General features: G+C 39.9%; 1 protein-coding gene across 1 annotated transcript; it reads left to right on the forward strand.

Moving 5' to 3' along the window:
* Positions 1-8,351: 8,351 nt before the first annotated feature.
* LOC139740651 (uncharacterized) lies at positions 8,352-27,995 on the forward strand. The gene is made up of 5 exons (XM_071651228.1): positions 8,352-8,570; positions 15,381-15,453; positions 18,829-18,929; positions 21,146-21,378; positions 24,534-27,995. The coding sequence occupies exons 1-5, from the start codon at positions 8,471-8,473 to the stop codon at positions 25,083-25,085; spliced, it is 1,059 nt and encodes a 352-aa protein (XP_071507329.1). The 5' UTR covers positions 8,352-8,470; the 3' UTR covers positions 25,086-27,995.
* Position 27,996: the final 1 nt, after the last annotated feature.

Below are 27,996 nucleotides of genomic sequence, written 5' to 3' on the forward strand. Positions count from 1 at the left end.
GGCGTGCGTCCCCCCCCCCCCCCTGATCCGCTTATGATGACCAATAATTATCATAATTATTATCATCATTTCTGGCAGGAAAAGTAGACGTCATCATAACGTTTTCATAAAGTTTTATGATTTGATTATTTAATTTCAAACAGAAAGAATTAAGAACTTTGCAGAATAAACTGATAAAAACATGCACTCACCAACAAACATACCGCAACCAGACAACGTGTTGATTACTTGATGAGCACCTTCCCATGTATGCCAAGGATTTATTTTGTTTGTTTGTTTTGTTTTCATTTTCCATCTGACAAAATGGCTGGATAAGTATTAAACGAGGAAGACATTTTTATTATCATACAAACTACACAACAACCAAATGGAAACTCAACCAAATTCATACATATAATTTTCTCTATACATACATATTATATCTATAAATAATCAAAATGAATTCGCAAAGAACAGAACAACACTTACCGTTCTCTTGCAGAATAAACTGATAAAAACATGCACTCACCAACAAACATACCGCAACCAGACAACGTGTTGATTACTTGATGAGCACCTTCCCATGTATGCCAAGGATTTATTTTGTTTGTTTGTTTTGTTTTCATTTTCCATCTGACAAAATGGCTGGATAAGTATTAAACGAGGAAGACATTTTTATTATCATACAAACTACACAACAACCAAATGGAAACTCAACCAAATTCATACATATAATTTTCTCTATACATACATATTATATCTATAAATAATCAAAATGAATTCGCAAAGAACAGAACAGCACTTACCGTTCTCTTCTTAACAATTTTATGAGTCTTAGGGAAATTCGCATATATTTACTCATGAAAATGTGCAGCCTCATAGTGTGCAGAAGGGACTTGGCAAGTCTGTTCTTTATGCTTCAAGAGCATTGATATCAGCCTCAACATAAACTTGAAAGTTATGAGGAAGAAAAGGAATTACATTGAATTTGTCACCTCACAGTATATCTTTTATGTTATATACAGGTATTTTGCTATTGATGGCTTTTTCCTTTCAGAACAAAATTTTAAAGACTGTTGAATTCCCTATCCAAAGTCCTCGGAGTATATTGTAACTTGGTCCAGTGAGTTTCATAGACTTGAATAAATACGATGGACATCCATTCCTAGAATTAGCTTGCCTCTATAATCTTCTGTGTGTGTTTTTTTTTTTTCACTAGAAAGGTTGAAAATAATATACTCCTGTATATAAGCCTTGATTTAACGGTTGCGATGCGGAGTTAAATAAGAAAAAAAACAGTTTGACTAAGTTATTCAGTACGTTTTTAGCCCATTTCGAGATAAAAGTAGTCAATGTTAAACAGAAGAAATATAATGAACAAACTAACAAGTAAGCGTTGCAACCTTATGCGGTATATTATTCGGGAGACTAATGGGTGATTACACTTTACACTGCGAAAATAGTTATTCCTTGTCAACGCCTTGAAAGAGGCTATACTCAACCGAATGCTTGACATTCTATTACAAGGGCACGTAACCAGTTTGAATGAAGTCATTCGCAATGTGGAATTCAACGCTGAGAATGATTTGCGGATTTTCTTTCTCTCTTGATGTTGTTGTTTTTTAAATCATAAAGATGTGAGAATCTCCCTGCTTTCATCAAGAAAAAGAAAAAGAAAACACATACCATAAAAGTTGTGAGTTTGGGGTAACGATGCTACAAATCTTACTGCTATGTGGAGCTCTCATAACAGTCACTATAATAGCCAAAAATGGTAATGAATAAATGAATAAGATTAAAATGTGGTGAGAATGATCGCTGCATTACTTTAATATGTGAGCCTTAAATGTCATAATCCTTGTTCAGTGTAATTTGTTTATAGGCGTTGTTTTTTCTTCTTCAGAGTATTGGTTTATCTGCTCAAGGACCACGATTTTCGCAAATCTATAGGCCTACATGGCACTTATATCGATTTATGCACCACATGAGTATTACATGTATATGAAACTATGAAAATTGTCTGGGGTCCCCCTTTAAAGTGTGCTCACAATATAACCGCTCTTATACCACACAGCAACTCTCTCTTGAAAGCCTGTGCACACAACAAAGGTGCTGTTATGGGTTAATTACACTAAATCTGATGTCAATTCTTTCAATGAACCAAATGGATTTTGCAGTTTTAGGGGTATTGAACATAAACCTATATCCCCTTGGATTGGTGCTCAAACAGCTTTAAAAATACACGAAAAAAGTGTCAGGATATTTTGTCAGTGTACAGGAGGGAATCAAAACGACAAGCTCAATGCACCAGAAATTACATGCTTCACAGCCCCTCCCCCCCCAAAAAAAAAAAAAAACACCAAAATAATAATAATAATAATAATAATAATAATAATAATAATAATAATGGTAATAATAATGATAATAATAATAATGATAATAATAATAATAATAATAATGATAACGATATAATTATAAGTAAAAATGTGACTTGTGAAACTCACATTTTGTCTTCAGAGATGTACCGTGTGCTCAAGTATGCGGGACTCGACGGAGACATTCTCATTTACACAGAAGTTGTAGTCAATACTGGTAAGCTATAATACCCCTGTCAAATTATGTAGCTCAAAACCATTTAATATTGTTAAATAGTCACCTACTACATTGTATTTTTATAATAGGCGTCACCTTTTGTTGATTTGTATTATATCTTTGAGATAGTTTATAAATGTAGACGATAGAGATATATTACAAATAGAGAAAATGAGACTAAAACGGAAAGAGAAAGAGAAATTGTTGGCATGATGGTAGGTTCCCTGCAAGAGAATCCCATCCTAATGATACGGCAGGCCTACAGACATAAAACCCACATCAACACACAACAAACATCAACATGCGCACACAGCTCACACACATACAAATTCCGCCTGAAACAAACAACTAACGATAGTCGGTCTGCCATTGTGAAAAAAATGATATTCTTTTTGCAGTGGCAGATATAGGGGGGGGGGGGGGAGCGCACCAGGCGCCCCCCTTTTTTTTTTTGCTAAAACAAAAGAATAAAAAAAAAATAGGGAGGGGGTGCGTGCGCCCCCATTATACTAAAGGCGCCCCGCTTTACGGAATGCCAGGATCGGCCCCTGTTTTTGGACTACTTTTCAGAAGCAAAAAGTCGGTTCATTGCACCGATGTGTGTGCAAAAGCATCATAAAAAATAGGTTTGTTTGGTTTTATCTTGCTCTTTGTTTTTGTTTTTTGTTTATGTTTTTGTTTTTTTTTTTTTGGTTTTGGGGGTCCTTGAACCAGTTGAGTTCAACCCGTATACATTAGGTCAAAGTCATGGACTTCAATAACCAACCGCTGCATTACCATAATGCTTGAAAATTGCCTGCGCGATCGATGCGCAATGCATTTTTGGTGTGGGGGTATTAAAGTGTCTGGGGAAGATTGCATAATATATCGTATTGCATATTGGGGACAAAATACACACAATGACTTTTTATTAATACATGTTGAGCCACTATTTCTCCTCGCTGATGACAGTAATCGACGCTGGTGTACTGCTAAGATCGAGTCTCGACGGAGATGATTACTACCCGTACTGGCGTATAGGCCCTATCGCAAGCACTTTGAAACAGTGGCGTACCGTGGGTCAAGACATTGGTATTTGGGGGGGGGGGGGGGCACCTCACGGCAGCAACATCAGAATTGCATAACGGTACAATTAAATGCGAGCGAGCGGAGCGAGCGAGCTTGAAAATTTTGACATTTTACAGTCCCCAAACTGCCGTTTGTAGCTATATAATATATATATATATATATATATATATATAATTTTCTTTTTTCTTTTTTTTTTTCTTTGGAAATTAAGGGGGATGCACCGGGCGCAACTGCTGGCAATTGCTGGCAGTAACATCAGGAGAATGGCATAACGATTAAATGCGAGCGAGCGAAGCGAGCAATCTTGAAAATTTTGACATTTTACAGTCCCAAAACTGCCGTTTGTATAGCTATATTTTTTCGCTTTGGAAATTAAGGGGAGGGGGCGCACCGGGCGCAACTGCTGGCAATTACTGACAGCAACATGAGGAGAATGGCATAACGATTTAATGCGAGAGAGCGAAGCGAGCGAGCTTGAAAATGTTAACATTTTACCGTCCAAAAACTGCCGTTTGTAGCTATATTTTTTCGCTTTGGAAATTAAGGGGAGGGGCGCACCGGGCGCAACTACTGGCAATTGCTGACAGCAACATCAGGAGAATGGCATAACGATTAAATGCGAGAGAGCGAAGCGAGCGAGCTTGAAAATTTTGACATTTTACAGTCCCAAAACTGCCGTGTGTAGCTATATTTTTTCGCTTTGGAAATTAAGGGGAGGGGGCGCACCGGGCGCAACTGCTGGCAATTACTGACAGCAACATGAGGAGAATGGCATAACGATTAAATGCGAGAGAGCGAAGCGAGCGAGCTTGAAAATGTTAACATTTTACCGTCCAAAAACTGCCGTTTGTAGCTATATTTTTTCGCTTTGGAAATTAAGGGGAGGGGGCGCACCGGGCGCAACTACTGGCAATTGCTGACAGCAACATCAGGAGAATGGCATAACGATTAAATGCGAGAGAGCGAAGCGAGCGAGCTTGAAAATGTTAACATTTTACCGTCCAAAAACTGCCGTTTGTAGCTATATTTTTTCGCTTTGGAAATTAAGGGGAGGGGGAGCACCGGGCGCAACTGCTGGCAATTACTGACAGCAACATCAGGAGAATGGCATAACGATTAATGCGAGCGAGCTTGAAAATTTTGACATTTTACAGTCCCAAAACTGCCGTTTGTAGCTATATTTTTTCGCTTTGGAAATAAAGGGGGGGGGGGGGGGGCACCGGGCGCAACTGCTGGCAATTACTGACAGAAACATCAGGAGAATGGCATAACGATTAAATGCGAGCGAGCTTGAAAATGTTGACATTTTACAGTCCAAAAACTGCCGTTTGTAGCTATATTTTTTCGCTTTGGAAATTGAGGGGAGGGGGCGCAACTGCTGGCAATTGCTGGCAGTAACATCAGGAGAATGGCATAACGATTAATGTGAGCGAGCGAAGCGAGCGAGCTTGAAAATTTTGACATTTTTCAGTCCAAAAACTGCCGTTTGTAGCTATATTTTTTCGCTTTGGAAATTAAGGGGGGGGGGCGCACCGGGGGCAACTGCTGGCAATTACTGGCAGTAACATCAGGAGAATGGCATATAACGGTTAAAGGGTGTGTATACAGTTCTGGTCGAGGTGAAGATTTAGCTTTTAACATTTTGCGAGATATTCAGAAACCACTCTTTGAGATGTCAAAGAGCATGCAATTCTAAGGGTATCAAAAGTTTATTCGATGAAAATCGGTTTTGAAATGGCTGAGATATCCAAAAACAAGGTGACACAAAGAGATCCTAATAAAGTTGTGGCATGTCGCCTTTTATTATTAGCACTTTCTGGGATATCTCAGCCATTTGAAAACCAATTTTCATCAAATAAACGTTGAATCCTTCTTAAAATTACATGCTCTTTCATATTTCATAAGAGGCTTTTCATTATCTCACTTAGGAATGTTCAAAACATGAATACCTACTTCAACCAGTACTGTACAGTCCCTTTAAATGCGAGCGAGCGAAGCGAGCGAGCTTGAAAATGTTGACATTTTACAGTCCAAAAACTGTCATTTGTAGCTACATGTACATATTTTTTTTCGCTTTGTAGGGAGGGGGCGCCCGGTGCGCCCCCTGGATCCGCCACTGGTAGTCAAGGGTGTCGGTTTATGTTCATGATTGGGGGAGGTATGATCAGCGAGGGGGCGTCGAAGTGACCAAGCGGGAGAAGGATGTCCAAAATCTGCACTTCATACATAGAGCATCCCCTAATTGTTTGTGTTTGTGAGTGTGTGTGTTTGTAGATGGAAAAGTTAGGAAATAGCCAAGGTCAAGTCTTATTATTAACAATGCGAGGCATTTTAATATAGACTAGTATGTAAAGCAACACTGCAAAATCAATGATCTAGCTTTGATAGCAAATGTGTACAACATATACATTACATTGGATGCGCAACATTGCAGCCACTCTTTTTGCCGTTCCGATGTTCTGAGTACACTGCGCACATCCTGCTTATATTCAAAATGCCAACCAAGAATCAAGCTGAATCACAATCTTTTGCAGTCTCAGGGCTTTTTGAACAATGTTTCACTATAATACCTCTTTAGTTATATGGTTAAAAGAAATCTTAGAAAAATATCTTTTTTCTTGATCACCCTTTCATGTCGATTTCAAAAGCAGTTTACTAACCCTTGAATTACAATTTTGGTATAGGTTTTTTTTCTTTCTTTTTTCGTTTTTTTTTTTTTACCAGCGGATTGGGGGGGGGGGGGGGGACGTGCCCCCCCTCTCCATGCCCCCCGTAGTTACGCCACTGCTTTGAAAGTAGAAACTTGAATATCAATAGTCTTTAGTTTTCGAGCGATGCTCTCCAATAATCTTCGCCAGCTTCTTCTGATCTTTGTATTTTATTCCATTTGTTGTGTGGCCAGGTCGGGTAACCTCACATGGGAAACATTGACCTAAGGGAACAGAGGATCGCCCCACGCCTTTTTTTTTTTTTAAAGAAGGTTTGTGATTTTAAGGGAAGATTTGTGATTTACTTAGTTATTTTACATCACCGTCATTTTGACATCTATCTCTCTAAAAAAAATCGAGTGAAAATATTCACTCTTAAAAGAGTGAATACAAAAAAGAGTGAATTTCGAGTGAAATTGGAGTGAATTTTGAGTGAATATGCTCATTTTCACTCATTTTGGAGTGACGTCAGGGATCACTCGAAGATTTTGGAGTGATCCCTGACGTCACTCCAAAATGAGTGAAAATGAGCATATTCACTCAAAATTCACTCCAATTTCACTCGAAATTCACTCTTTTTTGTATTCACTCTTTATAGAGTGAAAATTTTCACTCGATTTTTTTAGAGAGTTGTTGTCTGTTTGTTTGTTTTATTTCCGTACTAAAAATCAACATATTTCATACATAAAGATCCAGTGACGAAAGAAAAAAAATACATACGGAGGGTAGCCCATTTTCAGTAGTGACAATGACAGTCACTTCTGGTCTTCCATGTGGCCCTGTTCACAAAAATGTCATACAATCAGGGAGTGATAATAGAATAAAATATACACAAACACAAATGGAACGGTACATACATTACTACATTATGACTACATTATATACCATTTTGTTACACATTGTTCAAAGGTTTGGAGCTTGAAAAAAAAAATCAAGTGGAAAGGAATTCGATTTTATCTAAATTGAACTTAAAATGGGTAAAGAGGAATTTTGACGTATATCATTAGGTATGTTATTATACGCTGCTGCAGCTCTGTATGAAAATGATATCTTATACAATAATTAGTTTTAGGCCGTGGTAACTGTAAATCGTTTTAATTACGGAGAGAGTATGGTGTGAGGATATCTTGTACATTATCATTATATCATTATACTACAGGAGACGAAGAGGCGACATGATTACTGTTTATAAATTGCTCAGTGGAAAGTTGGGGATTTCTGGTGACATGTTTTTCGAACCAGCCATCCACTCCTCAACGCACATAAAGCAACAAAGTTGAAGATGATGAGACCGGAATACTACAGGACCAGTCCTCTACTTCCGTATCAGATGTGATGTGATGTGATGTGATACTTAAACATATCTTTCATATATTCAGGGGTCATGTTATTCATAATCTTATACATAAATGAAAGCAGATGAATTTTTTGTCTTTTGATTACTGTATTCCACCCTAAGCTATAATGAACATCACTGATAGTACTATGGGAATAAGGGTTAACTTTTAAAATTAATCTCCCGGCTCTATTTTGCATCTTCTTATCTGAAGTTGGGAAAGAGAGTTACCGTTGGCGGATTGCCATACTACATCACCGTAATCAAAATGAGGTAACACAACAGAATTATATATCAGTTTCAATTCAGTCATATTTACGAATTGTCTCAAATGACCCATATAACTGAAGATGAAAAACCTACGGCGCGGATCCTTTATACCCCTAATTACAATTTCCTGGTGAAATCATAACGCCAATGCTGGTCCGTCGTTCTGCCTTGCCTAACTAGCTCTCGTTCGCGAGATCTTTACGTTCAAAACGCTGATCATTCCGACCACCTCCCACCCGATGTACCATCGTATCATAAACACTACACTACTATGCATGTGTGTACATCATGCACGGAGCAGGTAGTCTATACGGGCTACGAGCTGCCTGGTAGGTAGTGCAGGGTGGTGGTGGTGCGTAAATTGCCAGCTGACTTCTCAAACACATAACAAAGTAAAGTGCAAGCGCATGGACCGAAGGAAGAATGGCTAATATATTCCGGTCAGGGTAATCAACATCTCTTCAATACTGATGCTGTCCAGGGAGAGGATAATACCGTTGCATGAGATGTAAGGATCATGGCTGTTTTCTTCACCAATGTGTGCAAATTCAGCGATTGTGGAATGACTTTCCCATCCCTTCGACAACTCATTGAGCACATAGAGGAAGCGCATATAGGTGAGTTGTGTGTGGTCGGTCGTTGCTGTTGGGTATGGTGTGTACTGAGTGTACGTGCCCTAAAGTGTGTGGAGGTACGTCAAGCTGTGCAATACGCTACGGATCCATACGAGGGCTGTAAGCCCGCCCCTGGTTGTAGCGCTCTCATTGTCCTTGCTAGCTGGCTAGACGGCTAGCAGCAAGTAAGTGTGATTGTGCCACTAGCGGTAGCACACTGAATGGTCGGTGGGCCAGCTAGGGCGAGTCACAACAGTAGCAGTCAAAACAAAGACCGAAAAGAAGATGGTGTTGGTCGAGCTTCTTTGTCTAGATCTTAGATTAAATGCCAGCCTTTCGCCAGACTATTCTGGCGGCACAGATAAGCCCTTCGTCAATACGCTCTTGATAATGCGGTAATTTCCAGCCTGTTGTTATTTTATAACATGTTGCAATCAGTTGCTAAACCTCGATTAATATGAATCACAGCCCCATCAGCAGATCTTGGCATATCGGTTTACAGTTATAAAATGAGTGAGGAAAGTTACAGTCAGCCATGACTGTTCACAATGATAGAGCCTGATCTTCTTAGCAATCACCTTGGTGATGAACAGATTAGATCGGTCTGTATCTGGTCGATGGGGATATGTTCTTTCCGTGAAGACTATGTATGTCTTCGATCGGAATACAGTGTCAGAGGAAAGCCATAGAAGTAAAAAAAAGAAAAAAAATTATAACAAACTCCTTTGATCTGGACAAAGGGATTTTTCTGTCTAACCCACCTATTTTTACTTTTTGATGTGCCCTACATGTAGCTAGCTGTCAGATACAAGCCCCCCCCCCCCCAAAAAAAAGGTCCCTTATTGACAATAGCCTATATGCAGACAGCTAGTAGTAGGACTATGATAACCCCGGGGCGCTCCTTGTACACAGTTATAACTGAATCACAGTGATAAATACTGTGGGAGCAACGCTATGCGTTGGGGCTGGTCGCATTTGGGACTAGGATAGACAGAAAAATCTGTCTGTCCAGTGGAGTTTTTCTAATTTTTAAACTTTTACGGCCCTCGAAGCCAGACGCAGTCTCCGTGGATCATATCCCCGCCCCGAAAAGATACGGTCTGATCTTTTGGTCAAGAACTAGGAGTAAGGGTTATACGTAGACGGTAGGAGCTACAGGCATTGTACAGTTTTCTTACCCTTCAATTCTGTGCATCATCAGCTATCCCGAGGTGCACGAATATTAAAAGAGTAATTGATGGTTCTTAGAATCTTACAGTACACATTGCATACCTCTCATTGAGATGTTTTTATTTTTATGTAGGCCTGTGAGTATGATACATTCAGTACAACCTCAATGAGTAAAGTGCAAACATTTAGTCTCTGCCTGTTTTAAATACACTCAATTCTTCTCACAAAATGTGTATGATTGAGGGTTGAATCACCACCCTATTCCAAAAGTATTAATTGCCTAAGTTTTGCCTCAAATATGTTGTAATTACTGCAGTTTCAAATCTTGTTACTGCCTTGTTGATTCTGAATCTCCGCAGTGAAATAATGCCATTTTAGTAAGCTGATGCATTTTCTTCACGCAGCTTAAAAGGGTAACTTTATCAGGCCCCCTCCCTGTATAGGTAATACACATGAATTTCAAAGTCACGTGTCGTGTTCGTAATTTACTTAGCGGATATGTAATTGAACCGTTTTTAGTTTAGTTATAAATTATGAGATTGTTTTTTGTCTCTTTATTTTCATTATTTTCATATAGCTTATGGCGCTTTATCCCATGGGTATCTTTTTGTCCTGTATGCTAACGGCCATGATACGCAGGGTGCCAAAGTTACTGTACCCTGCCGATATCTGGTACCCTTACCATACACTTTATGAGTATGTATCCCTTACAGAAAAAATTGCCGACGACAGAATGTTGTCTTAGACAGCATCACAACAGAAAGTGTCACTTTTCTACCTCAGTATATGAACCGTAAAGCATCGAAGACACAACCCCGGGGGGCTCTATTGTGAATCACAGAAAGAGGATGATGGTGGGAGAAAAATCTCTTTTTAAGACCAATGGGAATAGTCTGCACATGTGCAAGTTTATGGTGAGGGTTGTGAGGTATAAGTTAGATATTTTATATGGTATAAACACCAGCTGGTTGCTGGTGAAATAAAAAGTAGGCATTTTTAGAGGTGCCTGAATTTATGTTGTTTCTCAACAATGCAAATCGCCCGCTTTAGATTCAAGGCGTTCCCACAGTGTAGACATCTATAGGTTTATCTATGTGTTGCCTCCCCACCCCCACCCCACGCCCTCCAACTTTTGGAATTTCTAAACTGCAATTTCAGGAATTATTTACAGTTATTTAGAAATGATTTGCCTGGAAATTATAATCTCAATTAGAGAAAAACATGGAACAAAAGCAGGGAAACACTTGACCAAAAGATCGGTCTGTAATGTCGTTGGGGATATGTTCCGCGATGACTGTGTCTGGGCTTCACAGATCCCCTCCTATACGGAGGAGAGCCGATTAAGACATAAAAAATGATAAAAGACTCCTCTGGACAGACAGATTTTTCTGTCTAAGAAACACAAGATTAACATGTGCATCTTTGTTGTGTTTTGTTTTGTTTTGTTTTGTTTTGTTTTGTTTTGTTTTACAGTTATATAGTTTGATAGACACATCGGAATGCAATGTACAACTACATCACTTGCACAGCATTTCATGTTTCTTTTGTGCCAATATGTGTAGTTTCTTTGTGAGTTTTTAATTCTCAAATGTTTATCTTGGTGACCCTGCATTTTTACATTTGAACATCCAGAACCTTCAACCTGTGTGTGCTCCCACTCATTTCTTTCCATTGAATTGGATGCTTTTTAATATTCTATAAAGCAGTTTCTAAGTATTTCGCAAAAAGTTAAAACCCGAATCCTCACCTCAACCAATACTATGCCATCTCTTTAAGTATTCATGACTTTGAATTGATTGTCCAGTTGTCCTCACACTGTCACTGATGTGCTCTACTAATATTGCTGATTTTGCGCAATCCACATTTATATTGGGGTTTTGGTTTCCTGTCAACAAATACAGCTGTGCAATCCAATAACATCATTCATGAATTTACTCGACACTCCTTGTTCATTTGCTGTTCATTGTGACGATATGTCAGATGTACAGACATGAATCATGTGACCTGTCATATTCAGTTGCAGGAATTCAGTATTTCTGTGAGAGCTCACAATGTTCTGCAAATGAGGACTTAAGGCCCTGTCATACCTGTATGAAAATTTGTGCAAGGGGGCAGGGTTGTAATTAAATTACAATACATAGGTATATTTTTGCATGAAAGTATTATAAATGGATTTCATCTGAATGGTTGGAAAATCATATATACATGTGTAAGACTACATACATACTGTTAATTAGGTAATTAGGGCTCTCTCTATAAATGAGATGCTAATTAAGCTAAGTTTGATATTACAGTTGCATATTTGATATTCATTACTACATACTGTACAGTATGTGAAACTCAGCACCGCTTAGGAATTAGCAGTCGGGATACTCAATTTCTCCCTCAGAAGCATTACATGTATGTACACCACAGTGTGGATTTCTGCGTGTGGCAATCTGGGATTTGTTGAGAGTGTTTGGCTGAAGAAATAGGGTTTGCTCAGTTTTCCCATTTTTGGATAGAGACTTCAATTAAACCGGAAAGTCTATACTTTTAGAAAGGAATAATAGTGCAAAAAGGATATAAGGGATAAGCCAAACTCTTGGCATTATTTTTCAAAACTTAACTTTGGGTGCTATGATATATTTGCAAATCATGTGCAATGTGGAGAATACTGAAGTGGTGTGCAAACTGCATGGAATGTGCTTCCACCTTATCATCCACGCCACTGCTGTAGCTAACAAATCTAATTTGTTATTCAGAAGGACTAAACTGCTTGGGCTACCTGCAAGGCATATGATGTATATTCATGGAAATCCTCTGTACACAAGATGCTGACAGCAAGGAATAGACCTGATTGATCTTGTTAAACCTGCCTACGATGAATTCGACCTGTGCTTTTGGAATACATTCAATGGGCCGGTGCCAGGTTATATCAAGGAGGTAGTCGCCTAGTACCTCCTTGGTTATATTCACTGCAGATCTCTGTCTCCTGCTCTGCTACGCAGTAGATGTAGTTCACATTCCTCTGCAAGGCTTGCTGGAGTGTGGACTTTGAATGATGACGTGGATCCATTTACTGGTAGTCAATGGTTAAAACCGCTCTGAAATGTGGGTGGTTTGCATGCAGTCTTTCAGCCCTCTTGGCAACCTCTGCCAAAGTAATGTGCATCTCACCATCCCAAACATAAACATCCACCAAAATATATGTTGCATCCTGTTCTTGATACTGTTATGTGGTAAATTGAGGTATCAGTTCATGCGTGACACCATGGCAACTTGACTGCTGTTGCTATGGTAATGGAGGAACAGCGAGGAGTTTTTATGTAGCATGCAAATTGACCAATCTTTTTTTTTAATGTGAGAAGACCCACACCGTTACCCTTACATTATTTTTATGTCTCTCATGGCCATCCAACAGTGCCATTGCATACGTCACACTCGGCTTTTTAAATTTTTATTTTTTTGCTTTTACCATTGCTATTTGCATGTTTTATGATTAAAAACACAAAAGCTGCCACATCAGCTTGTTAATTCATGGCAGTTTTATGATGAATGGTTTGATAACTTTTGTACATCCATAATCAAATGTTCAGAGCTGCTGACATGCAATTCTATGTATGTAATGCAGGAGAAATTCCCACAATAAACTATTAACGGAATTGCCCAAAGCGAATTTGTAACCACAGGCTTGCTCAATGCAGTGAGTTTGCAGACGTGTGCCTGCTCGTCTGTCGTGCCATGTAAAAGATGAATGTTAGGGTGCTCCAAAGTCCTCCCCAAATTTGTGTATAAAGTCCCAGATGCCACATTTCTTTTGTATGGTGCAGTACATTTATATTGCAATTCCTGCTATGTATTGTTCATGTTCCATGACATAGAATAAGATCTGTTCTTTCATTTTAACCCTATTTTGGTCCAATACCATTGTTTCTTGTGGTTGCAACATCAAAATCCTCTAAACTTGCAGCTTTTATAATTGAATCCTTAAATTGGCAACAACTATCTTTTCTCAATCATTGTTGATGTGTCTGCCTCAAATCACTACTATGGACAAATTTTTGTAGTTTGTATTTCTGTGTTTGGGTAAATAGAATGAATGGAACCAGTTACAGCAAATCAGGGTTCCAAGAAATTATGTCTCCTACACTTAAACTTGGAGATGCCAATATCCTGGTGACAGGATGATAATTTTCTGCCACAAAATTCCCCCAGAACTGTTTAGCACAGTATTGTTTTGTTTCTTATTTCTGCGAGTTGAAAGTTACCACGGTATGTGTACTTCATTTGAAACAAATGTCATGACCATTTCATTTCAAACTCCTGCAGACTCCTGTATGGGCACTGTTTCAGGAAAGTTGTCAGCCCTGACAAGTTGTCATTCTCTGACAGTTACCGTAGTAACAGTCAGTGACCAGAGCTTCTCAGCCAATCAAAACCAAGGATTTTTCTGAAATTGTCCGAGAAAGACAACTAGTCAGGGCTGATAACTTTTCTGAAATGGTGCCCTTATGGAGGTAATTCCACTGCATGGGTAATGCTCAAAGAAATGGTGGGTATTCCCCATTAATCAACATAATATTTTGAGTGCATTTAGTCTCCATTTTCAAAATGTGCTAGGGGTCTTTATAAATGTTCAATAGGTTTTCTCAAAACTTTCCTCGGATTAGCAAAGTTTTCCTCAGAGGCACCATCGTTGTTTGTTCAGAAAATGAGACTTAGTGCTCCCTTAAAGGGCCCCTGAAATCCAAATGCATGTTTACAGTTGTATTTGTGTTGCGATTTATGATGCCCTCAACATCACTCTTGCGGTGAAACGAATATCTAGAAACATTCCATATATTTTTAATGATTTTTTCTTCTATTTTTCTTCAGATTACGTGGGAACACCCACAAAAAATCCTTCCAAACCAATATTCCTCAGATGACCTCATCTGTCAATCACTGCTAAAGTACTGAAATGTTTAACACAAGACATTGGAATGCACTTTCCCCTCGACTCAGCATAACTTGCATGTTTCTGTGATATTAATGTGACTAACAAAAGACATGGCGAAGGAACATGTAAGTTATGCTGAGTCGAGGTGAAGGTGCATTCCAGTGTCTTTTGTTAAACATTTCAGTACTTTACTACACATTAAAGGGATCGTGTAGTTCTGGTTGAGACCTAATTTCAAGTTTCTAACACTTTTTGATGAGATAATGAGAAACCTCTTATGAAATATGAAAGAGCATGTAATTCTATGAGGAATTCAATGTTTATTTGATGAATATTGGTTTTGAAATGGCTGAAATATCCAAAACAGAGTGATGCTAATAAAGTGTGGGACCCACCTTTTATTACGATCACTTTGTTTTACTTCGTTTTTGGATGTTTCAGTCATTCCAGACCTGATTTTCATCAAATAAACTTTTAATTCCTCTTAAAATGGTATGCTCTCTACTATTCATAAGTGGTTTCTTGGTATCTCGCAAAAAGTTAAAAGTCCAATTCTCACCTCCACCAATACTGTACCATCCCTTTAAATTCATTAAGCTGTACTTGTGTGAACTTAACACTTTGAGGACCACCATCTTAAACTTCTGTTGATATTGTGCATGGACGTGTTAGTGATAGAATTGAATTAGTTAATGATGCATCATATGGCTTGTGTCTTGCAGATAATGATCCGCAGTTCAACGAAAAGCAGGAACTTCAGCAACCATCAGCCCTGCCTCTTAGTTATGTGATGAAGTAAGTGTAGACAGACTGCAGTCGTTGTCCAGTGTATAATGCAAAATATTGAAAGATCTTGAAAAAACTGTCCCTCCATCCCCTTGCTCTGGTGTAGACTCCTGCCAAAAATTGAGAACATATTACTTATTTAACTCTTTCTGTGTCATGCACTTTCGACACAATTTACATTGCTATTTTTCTTTTGTTTGTTTGTATGTTTTTTGTTTTTTTGCCAGTGGGCAGTCAAAGCCCAGACAGGATTAATGTTGCATTCCAAAGAAAGCATTACCCAAAACATTGTGCATCATAGTATTATGCACATATACAAATAGGTGGCAACCCATTGTCTGTGTTCATCTCTATAGGGTTTCCTGCAGTGTCCAATATCTTCTTGTGATATCTGTAGAGCCCAACTTGTACATATATATATATATATATATATATATGTTATGATACAAAATATTTCAACACGTGTGCCCCCTTTACTACTGCTTATTTCTGTGTATTTTTGTTAATGCGCATGCGCAATTGTTTGTTGTTGTCATAGAAGAAATCATAACAAAAGAACGCTTTCATCCACTGAGCTGATCCGAGTCCAACGTTACCGGACACCTCGCACTCTCGCTTGTTTTGTGGATAATTTATCCACATTTAACACCAGTTAATATCGGTGGCTGAGGCATACTCTCGCCATCACGGAGTTTGTCAGGACTTTGTTGTCTGTCTCCTGTTTTAACGCCTGGATCACGATGGAGATCAGAGTGGTTTAGTTCTCTATACCTTGAACACAGTGTTGCGTTGTTTTAGGTTTAAATTTTAATTTCATTCTTTGTATTCTTGTATTCCAAAATATATTGTTTTGTAATTGTTATTCAGATCTAAAAAAAAAAAATAAACAAATAAATTTATTATTCAATTTAAAAGAATTGCTGATAATGCGTCGTTCTTTCTCCCCCAGTCTTCTTATTTGAACAACAGATTTAGAAAATTGCTCTCCCACTTTGATATTTATATTTCTTTTGTATTTACTTAAATACCGAGTGGACGCCTGTTTGTCCCGTCGGTGACATAATTTTTGGTGCCGAAACCCGGGAAGATTGAATGAAAGAACAATCACCGCAATTTGTGTTTTAGCGATATTATAACTAAATTCATAAAGATTTAAACAAAACCAACGCAACACTGTGGACTGTGGACCGAGGACTACCTGACCACGATGGATACACCAGGACCACCGCATCTGTCTCCCATCACGCCGAATGGATCACCATGTGACACCCCCGTTTCTCAACGTACACCCAGCATGACGACAGCAAGTCTATCACCCCTACAGCTGGCCGGATTCGACCCGATGCCTGCCCCAGAAGTTCATTATGGACGCTACTCCAGCTCTACCCCGATGCTCCTTGTATCACAGCAGTTGAAAAGTGTTAATGTGTTCACAGGTAAAGGGGGTATGAGTGTTGATGACTGGGTGCGTGACATGCGTTACCTTCTTGATTCTAGAGGAAACATTTCTCCCCGCGCGAGTTTTAACGAAGTCGTCAGACACACGGGTGGTAGGGCTCGTGACCTGGTCCTGAATCTAGAGCTTCAGGGAGGAGAACTGTTGGCCGAGAGGGCATTCAGAGAACTGCTCGATGAGTATGGGGATAGTGATGTCACATCATCACCCATGGCAAACTTCTACTCACGCACGCAACAAGCCAATGAGACGCCGTCGGAGTATGCAGTAGCTTTAGAGGCTAAACTAAGGGCTGCACGAGATCGTGGTGACCAGGCAGCCTTCTGTGGAGAGTCGGTCCGTGACGCTATGCTGACCACACAGTTCATGTACGGCTTACGCGATCAGAAGGTGAGAGCCCGTCTGGCACCAATGAGGCCAAGAGACATGTCATTCCGGGAGCTTCGGAAAGAATTACGGGTCATCGGTGCGGAAGAGAAACTTGCCTCTGCCCAAGTGTACAGACAGCAGACCAGGCCGAAGGAAGCGAAAGAGGGAAACACCCAAGATCTGGACACAGTTGTGAAGTTGGTGAACGAGCTGGCCGTTACTCAGGAGAGACAGATGGACCTGTTCCATCAAACGATAGAGGAACAACACCGTCACATTAAGAGTCTTGAACAGCGGCTTCAAGAAAAGGAACAAGTTAACAAAGGAGAAAGACGGACCCGTCGACAACTAATGATCTGTTACCGATGCAGACAACCTGGGCACATCGCCAGCTCCTGCCCAACCCTTCGTACGCAGTCAAACTAGGACGACCCGCAGATGAAGGGCAATCTGTGGGTGTAGGAGTGTATGAGCAACGCAGCCCTAAACGAGGAGAGGTGAAGCATGGCCATGGTGAATCGTTAATAGGACCAGTGAACAGCACTACGGTGATGATTTGTGGTCAACCGTGTACGGCTATCTTAGACACTGGTTCTCAGGTAACGACGATCACAAAAGACTTTGTCTTAAGCAACCCCCACCTCCAGAAGCAAGAAATCCAGTTAAGTCCTGTAAGAATAGAAGGAGCCGGAGGTCAAGACATTCCTCATGACGGTATCATCCTTTTAGACATTCAAATGCTCGGGACTGAAGTGAAATCAGTGCCGGCTTTGGTAGTCCCAGGAATTGGACAGGATGGACAAGTATCTTGCTTGTTAGGCACCAATGCTCTACGTGCATCCCGTGACAGAATTCACACGATGTACGGAAAGGACTTCATGGGAAAAGTAAAGGAGATGTCGACTCCCTACTTCTTCATTCTTTGTATTCTTGTATTCCAAAATATATTGTTTTGTAATTGTTATTCAGATCTAAAAAAAATAAATAAACAAATAAATTTATTATTCAATTTAAAAGAATTGCTGATAATGCGTCGTTCTTTCTCCCCCAGTCTTCTTATTTGAACAACAGATTTAGAAAATTGCTCTCCCACTTTGATATTTATATTTCTTTTGTATTTACTTAAATACCGAGTGGACGCCTGTTTGTCCCGTCGGTGACATATATATATATATATATATATATATATATATATATATGTGTGTGTGTGTTTGTGTGTGTGTGTGTGTGTATGTAGGGGGGGGGGTTAAACTACAGAAAAAATGCATTAATTAAAGTGTATGGATATATTTTAGATGAAAAGAAATAGTGAGATAGATATAATCTATGAGTTGTGAGTGTTGGTACCAAAATAACTTGACAGTGGGGTATCTCACACATACAACTGCACATATGACCTTGCACAGATGACCCCAGTGGAGTTTAAGGTCAAAGGTCTCTATATCAAGGTCAAGTCTAAAGCATTGCTTATAGCCTTTAATTCGAGCATACTTCAAGCGTAGAGTAGAATGTATAAACGTTGATGTCGAGTATGTCACTTCTCTTTTGTCGAAATCTAGATTTGTCACAGATGCAGCCAAGCATCAGCATGAGAAGAAGAAGGCACGTGTCCACAGCACAGCAGCATCAAGCCCTAAGACAATCGGCCAAAGTCTTGTCGGTGAGAGACATGAACCATTTGGTAGATTCTTAGGGTGGTATTCTGAAATCCTTCCTAGGAAGAAATTTCTTCCTAAGTCAGGATTTTTTCCTAAGTGGTATTCTGAAAATCTTCCGAAGTTTCTTCCTAAGTAGACTTAGGAAGAAACTTAGGAAGGGGGCGGGAATATGCAAATTTCTGACTTAGGAAGAAGTTGGTATTCTAGAATGCACTTAGGAAAGAATTTAGGAAAATATTTAGGAAAGCTCCACCCCTGTCCTAAGTACGTTGTGAAGAATAGCAAACTGCAAGCATCGTGATAGGCGCGCTTGTCAGTCATTGCGCGCACATGTACTTTGATGCGCGAAATGAGCGTGAGAAAGGGGACATGCCGCGCCCTCGTGTATTTGACCCTACGTCATAGTAATATGCGATTGTCATTGGCAGACATCGGTTAGTTCCTTATGATACGGCATTTCGTATTGGCCTAGGAAAGGATGTGGGCGGGAATAAGGATGGCCTAATTTGCATTAAGAAGTGCCTAGGAAGAAATTTCAGAATACCAATTTTGTCTTTCCTAGGCACTTCCTATGTTTCTGACTTAGGAAGAAACTTAGGAAGAAACTTAGGAAAATTTTCAGAATACCACCCTTAGTTCAAATACTTGTTTGTGTGTGTTGTATGGCTTTCATAGAATTCCAGCAGTATTTAGCCAAGCGACTCTGGCAAGCAGCAGTGTGTGACATTTAGTAATATGGATAAATGGTTGTGTTATACTTCTTTAGGAAGATGTACTCCTTGGGGAAGATTTACTCCATGGGTTATATTGAACATGTGGACAGTTCATTCCTTACCACCAGGCTACAGCAAAAACAATAATTGGCAAGAAAAATGTGGTGTGATTTGAATTCATATAGCAGTTCAAGTGACATTCCTTCACAGAAATTGAAATTTGAATCATGCACAGTCCTTTCAAGATACATTTATACTGTATCTGCATATATGGTGAACTGGTAATATATAAATCAACTTTTACAAAGTGCTGGCCCTCGCCAAAGTATTACTGGCCAAAACAGGCTGACTATGGTAGTTTATCACAAAGGCATTAGAAATGTTTTTGGAAATAGTACTGAACGATAGTAACCGAACAATCTTGTCTGCTTCTAGATGCTTACAAGGGGCCATAACATGGTAGCTTTAAATTCAGATATAATGGAACCATGCTAATGTGGCTGTGTATTTATGTTCTAGTGGGTGAGAAACACTGAGTTGTACAAAGTTTTGAGAATTTTGCTGTCACTATTGTGTGTGAGCAAATGTCAGCGTGCTTGTATACTGTTTCACATAATGCAGGGCTGCACACTAACCCAGTTTCTGTACTGGTCCAACCTGTCTTTTAGACCAGTAGATACCCAGTTTTTTTTTCATTTTTTACTGGTTCATTCCTGAAAAAGTTACTGGTCTGACAGTGATTTTACTGGTCAGGGACCGTCAGACCTGTGCCAGTGTGCAGTATTGCATAATGGTTAATATTAAACACTGCTGTATTGGGGGAGATTGAGTGTGGTACAATGTGGTCACTCACAGATACAGATGGTTGCTCTTTTAAAGCATTTAAAGGGGAAGGCTAGTAACTGATCAGTGGGAATCAGTGGAAATGCTGGGAGATGATTGTTCCAATCCTTATGGGATTCATTCAAGAGTTCATTGTATATCTATTGTTGTGTGAAAATGATTTGCTTCAGAACGGTCTCATATTCAAGTAATGTGCAGATTAATGCTCCGTCACAGACCAGGGACGCTAAACCTGGAAGCATTAAACTGCACATTACTTGAATATGAGACCATTCTGAAGCAAATCATTTTCACACAACAATAGATATACAATGAACTCTTGAATGAATCCCATAAGGATTGGAACAATCATCTCCCAGCATTTCCACTGATTCCCACTGATCAGTTACAAGCCTTCCCCTTTAATGATCATTTTGATCTGTGATTACTTTTTTTCGTATCTTTGTTTTTCAACAGCATGAGAGACACGCACTTGTATAGCTTGTAGGATCATGCATCTAAGATATTTTGAACAGGAAACACTGTTTCACAATGCCTTTACTCAGAGAATTAAGAGGTTTTTAACAGTTTGAAGTATTAGTAGCATATCAAATACTGCATTTTCTCCCTCTCTATACCCCATGTGCCCCTCCCCTCACCCCGCCCCACCTTCTTCCCAGCAGTGAACAACAGCGACTGGGATTTTGAAGGGGAGAATGGCAAGAGTGACTCGGACAGTGACAACTCATGGACCACTCAAGATGAGTTCAGCTACGAGCTCATCTTGCGCACCATGGCGACTCAAGTTGGAGACGACAAGCCCTTTCTCTGCCCCGTGCCGGGCTGCAAGAAGCGCTACAAGAACGTCAACGGGATGAAGTACCACGCTAAGAATGGGCACCGCAATGAGAAGAAGGTTGGTATAATATCCCAGACTCCAACCCCAAGCACCTTCTGATCGGGAGATTCTCCCGCCTGAAACCCCTAGCAAACGGGAGACTCCAATTTGATGTGCGCGAAGTTCCTTGCGACTGGGGTCCAGGGCCCACTTAAGGGCCCTGGAAGCTCTGGGGTTCTAGATGCTCTTTCGTGCTATCTTTAGAAGGCTTATTTTTTTCAACATACTCTTTTGTGTTTTCTAAGGCTTATTTTTTCAACATACAATGATATTAAGTAAGAAATCATTTCAAGCGTGAGACACAGAGCCAGGGCGGGAGAACGGGAGATTTGCAAAAATGGGCTTTCGGCGGAAGATCTCCCGCCGAAAACGGGAGAGTTGGAGTCTCTGATATCCCATTGTTATCCTTTGGCCGCTTAATCAGGAAATCATTTTGGATGTTGTAGAAGGGGAAAGATGGCCAAGTTAGAAGCAAATTTGCTGTGTTTTGAGGTAACTTGTTGGAAGAGGAGGACTTGGAAAGAATGTGTGATATATTTTGGTCTAGCAGAACCCCTCCTGTCCAGTATGCAAATGTTTTGTCTTTGGAAGAAATTTATACAAGACATATATGTGGCTTATCTCATCATGCTGGACTTGGAATTTAATACTGCTTTGACCAACATTTTGCATATTCTTCTCTTCATTTTTGTCGAGCTCACTGGAGGTGAGGGGAGACTAAAGGCCGTATCTCACCAATGGAGACGTCTACGTGACGTCTCCAACTTACCAGTCGCAGCAGTCGCGGAGACGTCTCCAACATAAAAATGGCTTGCGGTCTTACCAAGGAGACGTCTCTGAGACGTCTCAGAGATATCTCTGCCAACACAATGCTTCAAGCAGTATGGGTTCTTTGAAAGAATAGAAAGCTTGGGTTCTCTTCCCGTTTTCGCTGAACCTAATCATTTTAAAGCTAAAAATCTCCTTTTAGAATTTGATATTAACTAAAAAAATCATGTCTGGCGCTTTTTGGTTGGTTTTGAGATGCACACTCACATTTTGTGGCCTTATTACATAAATAGATTTTGTTGAATTTACATTTTATTGAAATATATACAGTAACACATAAAATTGAGTGCATGAAACTATACTTTTCTTTAAAGAATACTATATTTCACACAAATTATTTATTGTAATGCAAATGAATGTATATGGAATTTAACAGTAAACTCACATGTAGGTAGGGGCTGCCCTTCAAACACATTTTTGTCGAGCCCACCGGAGGTGAGGGGAGACTAAGGAACGCCTGCGATGTCTGTCCGTCCGTCGTCCGTCCGTCCGTCCGTCGTTCGTCTGTCCGTCGTCTGTCCGTATTACGCTACAAAAACTTCAATAACTTTTTACTCTGGGCTTCAATTGCAAACAAACTTCGAGGGAAGAGGGGTCATACAAAGTTTCACATTTTACCATCTATGAAGGTCACCTCAAGATCAAGGCTCACAGGCAGGGGTCAATGAACTTTTATAGCCCAATGTTAAGTTTTTATGGCGCGTTTCTATTATGGGTCATGACTTTTGATCCATAACTCCATTTGTGACCAAACTTGTATGGTAGATGTCCCTTGGGGAGTGGATGATCACCACAAGGTCAAAGGTCACAAGTAGGGGTCAACGAACTTTTAGAGCCCAATGTTAAGTTTTTATGGCGCGTTTCTATTATGGGTCATAATTTTTGATCCATAACTCCATTTGTGACCAAACTTGGATGGTAGATGTCCCTTGGGGAGTGGATGATCACCACAAGGTCAAAGGTCACAAGCAGGGGTCAACGAACTTTTAGAGCCCAATGTTAAGTTTTTATGGCGCGTTTCTATTATGGTTATAACTTTTGATCCATAACTCCATTAGTGACCAAACTTAGATGGTAGATGTCCCTTGGGGAGTGGATGGTCAAAACAAGGTCAATGGTCACAAGCATGGGTCAACGAACTTTTAGAGCCCATTGTTAAGTTTTTATGGGTCACGTTTCTATTATGGGTCATAACTTTTGATCCATAACTCCATTTGTGACTAAACTTGGATGGTAGATGTCCCTTGGGGAGTGGAAAGTCACCACTAGGTCAAAGGTCACAGACAGGGGTCAACGAACTTTTAGGGCCCAATGTTAAGTTTTTACAATGAATTTAGATTATGGCTCAAAACTTTTGATCCATATGTCTGCTTGTGACCAAATTTGGATGGTAGATGTCCCTTAGGGAGCTCAAGGTCACCACAAGGTCAAAGCCCGCAGACAGGGGTCACCAAACTTTTAGGGCCCAATGTTGAGTTTTTACAGCACATTTCGATTAAAGTGATAGTACAGTATTGGTGGAGATGAGAATTGGGCTTTTAACTTTTAGCGAGATACCAAGAAAACACTCATGAAATAATACAGAGCATACCATTTTAAGAGGAATTCAAAGTTTATTTAACGAAAATTGTGTTTGGAATGACTGAAACATCTAAAAACAAAGTAAAACAAAGCTATCGTAATAAAGTGTGGGTCCCACACTTATTAGAATCGCTCTGTTTTGGATATCTCTCTTTTCAAAACCAATTTTCATCAAATAAATGTTGAATTCCTCATGGAATTACATGCTCTTTCATAAGAGGTTTCTCATTATCTCACCAAAAAATGTAAGAAACCTGAAATTAGGTCTCAACCAAAACTATACGATCCCTTTAAGGCTCGTAACTTTAACTTTTGATCCCTATGTCCGTTTGTGACCAAACTTGGATGGTAGATGTCCCTTGGGAAGTTGAAGTTCATTACAAGGTCAAAGGTCACAGACAGGGGTCTATGAACTTTTAGTGCCCAATGTTAAGTTTTTATGGCGCATTTAATTATGGCTCATAACTTTTGATCCATGTCTGTTTGTGACCAAACTTAGCTGGTAAATGTCCCTTTGGGAGTTGAAGGTCACCACCAAGTCAACGGTCGTAGGCGGGGTCAATGAACTTCCGGGAGTTAGAAAAACATTAATTTCTTCTACAAGAATGGGCGAGACACATTTTGGCACTTGCCTTGTTATTCAGATAAGTTTTATTACTGAAATGTAAATGTTCCATATGTAGAAAAAAAAAACTACCTGGTACCTGGTATGTTAGGTGAGTGTGATGTGTTTGTGTTTTGTTATATCAACCTTGTCTATCCAGGTGAAAAAGAACTTCAAATGTTTGTGTGGGAAGAGCTACAAAACAGCTCAGGGACTTCGGCAGCACCGTCAAACACACAAGCAGCCTCTGGACCTGCCCTTGACTACAGTGACTGCACCGAACAAGCTAGTCAAGACTAACCCAATCAGCAGCAGTGGCAGCAGTAACAGCATCGGCAAGACGGCTGCAGTCGCTTCTACCACCACAACCACGGCCACGGCCACGCCGACCATCCTCTCTCATGCTCATGCCGCGGCCGGCCCTTCGCTCCTGGCCAGTCCGCTGGGTGTGTCCCTAGCCAACGGGAGCATTGTGCTAGAGTCCATCACGCCCATCTCCACTGGGAGCATCATCGTGGAGCCCCGCGTGTCCTCGTCCTCTTCCTCCTCCGCTCTAGGGGGCGTGGCCCAGGGCCAAGCCCACCAGACAGGGCTCATTGTGACCCTCCCCTCGGGGGTGGAACCAACCAGCGTCAATCTTGCCCAGGCCACTTTGGCTGCGAACAAAGTGAGGTATAAACAGATACAGATTCAGGAAGAGTCCAAGGATTGAAGTGCAATAGATATGTGTGTAGTACTCTGTACTTGTCAAAAAACACAGCGTCATCTGAGTGCAGACAGACAGTTCTGAACTGCATGAGAAAGAACACAGATGTGAGAGGGAGATTTTGAGCCGTGCCATCATGCCCCTCTAATGCTACGAGTATGTTGGCTGTTATAGAATGGAGCACCCCAACGTTACCACCAGCTTAATACAAGCCCAGTGAACTAAAGCATGAGTGACTTTGGTTGTGAAATCTGGAGCTAGTATATCTGCCAGCTTTCACATCTGTACATGTCTTTTACCTACTCAAATTATTACGATTTAGTGCCAGAATTGCTGGAAAGCAAACAAAGCTTCAAACTTCATTTTTTTCTTGCCAAGTACATATGACAACTCTCACCAAGAGTAGAAGCGCTACTCTAAAACTTGTCCATTTATTTGTAACAACTTTGCCACAGTGGTTTTCTTGTATAATTCAACTCGGTACTTGTTTGAAGTGTGTATATTTTATGTTATTTATATATTTATTTCTCTTTGATTGAACTCCAATATGTTTTGTGTTACCTTTAAGAGCATAAATATTGTCCATGAGAAAATGATGACTGATTGAAGCAGGGTATGCATGTAATAAAGTTGGCAAATTATGCTGAGATGACTGCATTTACATAAACTTGAAGACATCTCTTGTGTGACATATTTGGCCACTGCTTCCTAGCGCTATAAATGTGGAAGCATATAGTATAAATGATTGAGAAACTCTGTGAATCATGTTTAAACTCATAGTGTGAAATCCGAATAATTGGAAAAAGGTTATTTATAATTTATGATAGCCTGTCTTAGGAGTGCTGTGGTGAAAATCAAAGGAGAGCTTGTTCATAAATTGGCTTTTTTCTTGAGACAAAGAGTTCTCCACTTCTGAGATAATCATTGTGCAGAAAGTGTAGATAATCATGTAAATATTGCATACAGTATACAGATATATTTTAGTAAGATAACTTTGATATGCAGTTTTTGAATGTTTGATCATGTTGCTGTCGAAGAGAATGCAAATACATGTGTTCTTATTTTCTTGCTCACATGTTAAATGACAGATGCTCTTCAAAGACATCACTTAAAGCCATGCTTATCAACCTTTTTCAATCCAAGACCCACTTTGGCTCCTACAATTTTTGTTTTGAGGCCCAGTTAGATCACAGATTAATCTTTTATTATTTATTTCCTATTTGGCCAACATTGCGGCGCAACTGAGAGAGCTTTACAGCCTACTTGTTGAGAAGGGCAGACTTAAGGCAAGTGGGCAAATAGGTTTACTCATGTAGGGCATATGCCATGTTTTTCTGTCACTTCTCATTCCATACCATAGCCAATCAAGCAGCCTCTGTAAGGAATATCAGAAGAGAAAAGGTTTATTTTATTCCCTGCTCTGTCACGATGGAAGGAAGAGGACTGTTTAAAGTCCGAAACACATGTGAATTCAAATGATATCATATTCATCTCATGGCATTACATAGACAGTGACTAATGGGGAGGGGGACCTTCTACTTTTTCATCTGAAGGATTTGAGATGTTGTGGAGAAAGGGTATAAGTCCTGAGATTAAGTCAAGGGACTTATGTCATTCTTGTACAAAACTACACAATGTGTGTGTATGTAATTACCTGTATCCTGTTCAGCACAAGGACTGAAGCATCTCCAGTAGAAATGCAGAATGATAGCCACACAATGGCATTACAGCCATTGAGTGATCTGCCTGTAGAAGTGATGGAAAAATGCCAAGTATGAACATTGTCTCAGAGTATATCGGCGTGTTGTCTTTAAGATTGGCAGAGTGCTGTGCTCACCAGCAAGCTGTTCCAAATAGACTGGCTTGGTTTGGATGCAGCAGTCCCCTCATTTGTCGTAGCTGGCAGAGTGTGAACAGTGTGGCAACGCCAAACTGAACTTGATGCAGGCATTGATTCACAGAAGTAGGGTATGTTCCCACTTGTAATTAGTGCAACCCCAGTAGCATCTTTCGCTTTACATTTCATCATACAGTATGTCCTGCAAAGGTGTCAGTATCAACATGAAACCTTTCACAATACACATGCTGTGCTGCTGCGAACTGTGTTATTATTTGGCTTGCCAGTATACAGGTTTTTCACAATACTGCATATTCTTACTGTCATGGCCTATATCTCGTCATTGCTTCCACGCAGTTTAACTTCATGGAAGATAGGACTGTTCAAATTTAGTGATAGAAATGCTGGGATCTCTCATTACTCATGCATTTGTTCTTCATAGCATAGTGCATGTATGTTCAAAGTTTTGTCTTGCCAGGACGTTTCAACTGTTACAAGTTTTCTTCGAAACTCAAAAGTATGTGTTAGAAATAGAAGAAAAACACTTAACATGATGTCCTTTGTGTTATGCAACACCACTTCCGTGGAAGTCTATCCTCAATTTCTTATATCAGCAACAATTTTGGACAGATTGTATGAGAGATTTGTTGTAGCAAGGATAAATTCCAGAATGTATTCAATCGATGTGGACTTAAATGGCAAGTAAGCCAATTACCAATTCAGCCTGCTGCTGTTTCATGTCTGTGGTTAGTAATAAAAGGCAGATTACATTTAGGTTTGTGCCTGGTAGATCGCTTGACAAGTTTCATAGTATTTTTAAGTGGCTGGCTATTTCAGGTTGTGAAACCTAATTGGCTGCCATTCACTCACCATATTGCACTTAAGTGGATAATTTGTCTTTGTAATGCTCATTGCGTGAGTTCCTTCTCACTAGCACCCGTGTACTGCTGTTTTATGGATTTCAAGAAAAGCTGGAGCTGGTAAGTTACTCCAGAATTTTGAGAATGGTGAAACAATGATGTGTGTTAATGCTGTATCAGGAAGAGATGTTCCTCAAAAATGGCAACATAAAGATTAGAT

This window comes from Diadema antillarum, unplaced genomic scaffold, assembly GCF_040938485.1.
Source record: "Diadema antillarum isolate AM-2024a unplaced genomic scaffold, OU_Dant_1.0 seq00000871_RagTag, whole genome shotgun sequence".
In the NCBI taxonomy this organism is placed as follows: domain Eukaryota; kingdom Metazoa; phylum Echinodermata; class Echinoidea; order Diadematoida; family Diadematidae; genus Diadema; species Diadema antillarum.

Excerpts from the sequence above, each read along its gene's own strand:
- LOC139740651 (XM_071651228.1), top strand. The coding sequence starts at position 8,471 with ATGGCTGTTTTCTTCACCAATGTGTGCAAATTCAGCGATTGTGGAATG. Across the intron at positions 15,454-18,828 it reads CCTCTTAGTTATGTGATGAA|ATTTGTCACAGATGCAGCCA; the intron begins GTAAGTGTAGAC and ends GTCGAAATCTAG. Across the intron at positions 21,379-24,533 it reads GGCACCGCAATGAGAAGAAG|GTGAAAAAGAACTTCAAATG; the intron begins GTTGGTATAATA and ends TTGTCTATCCAG.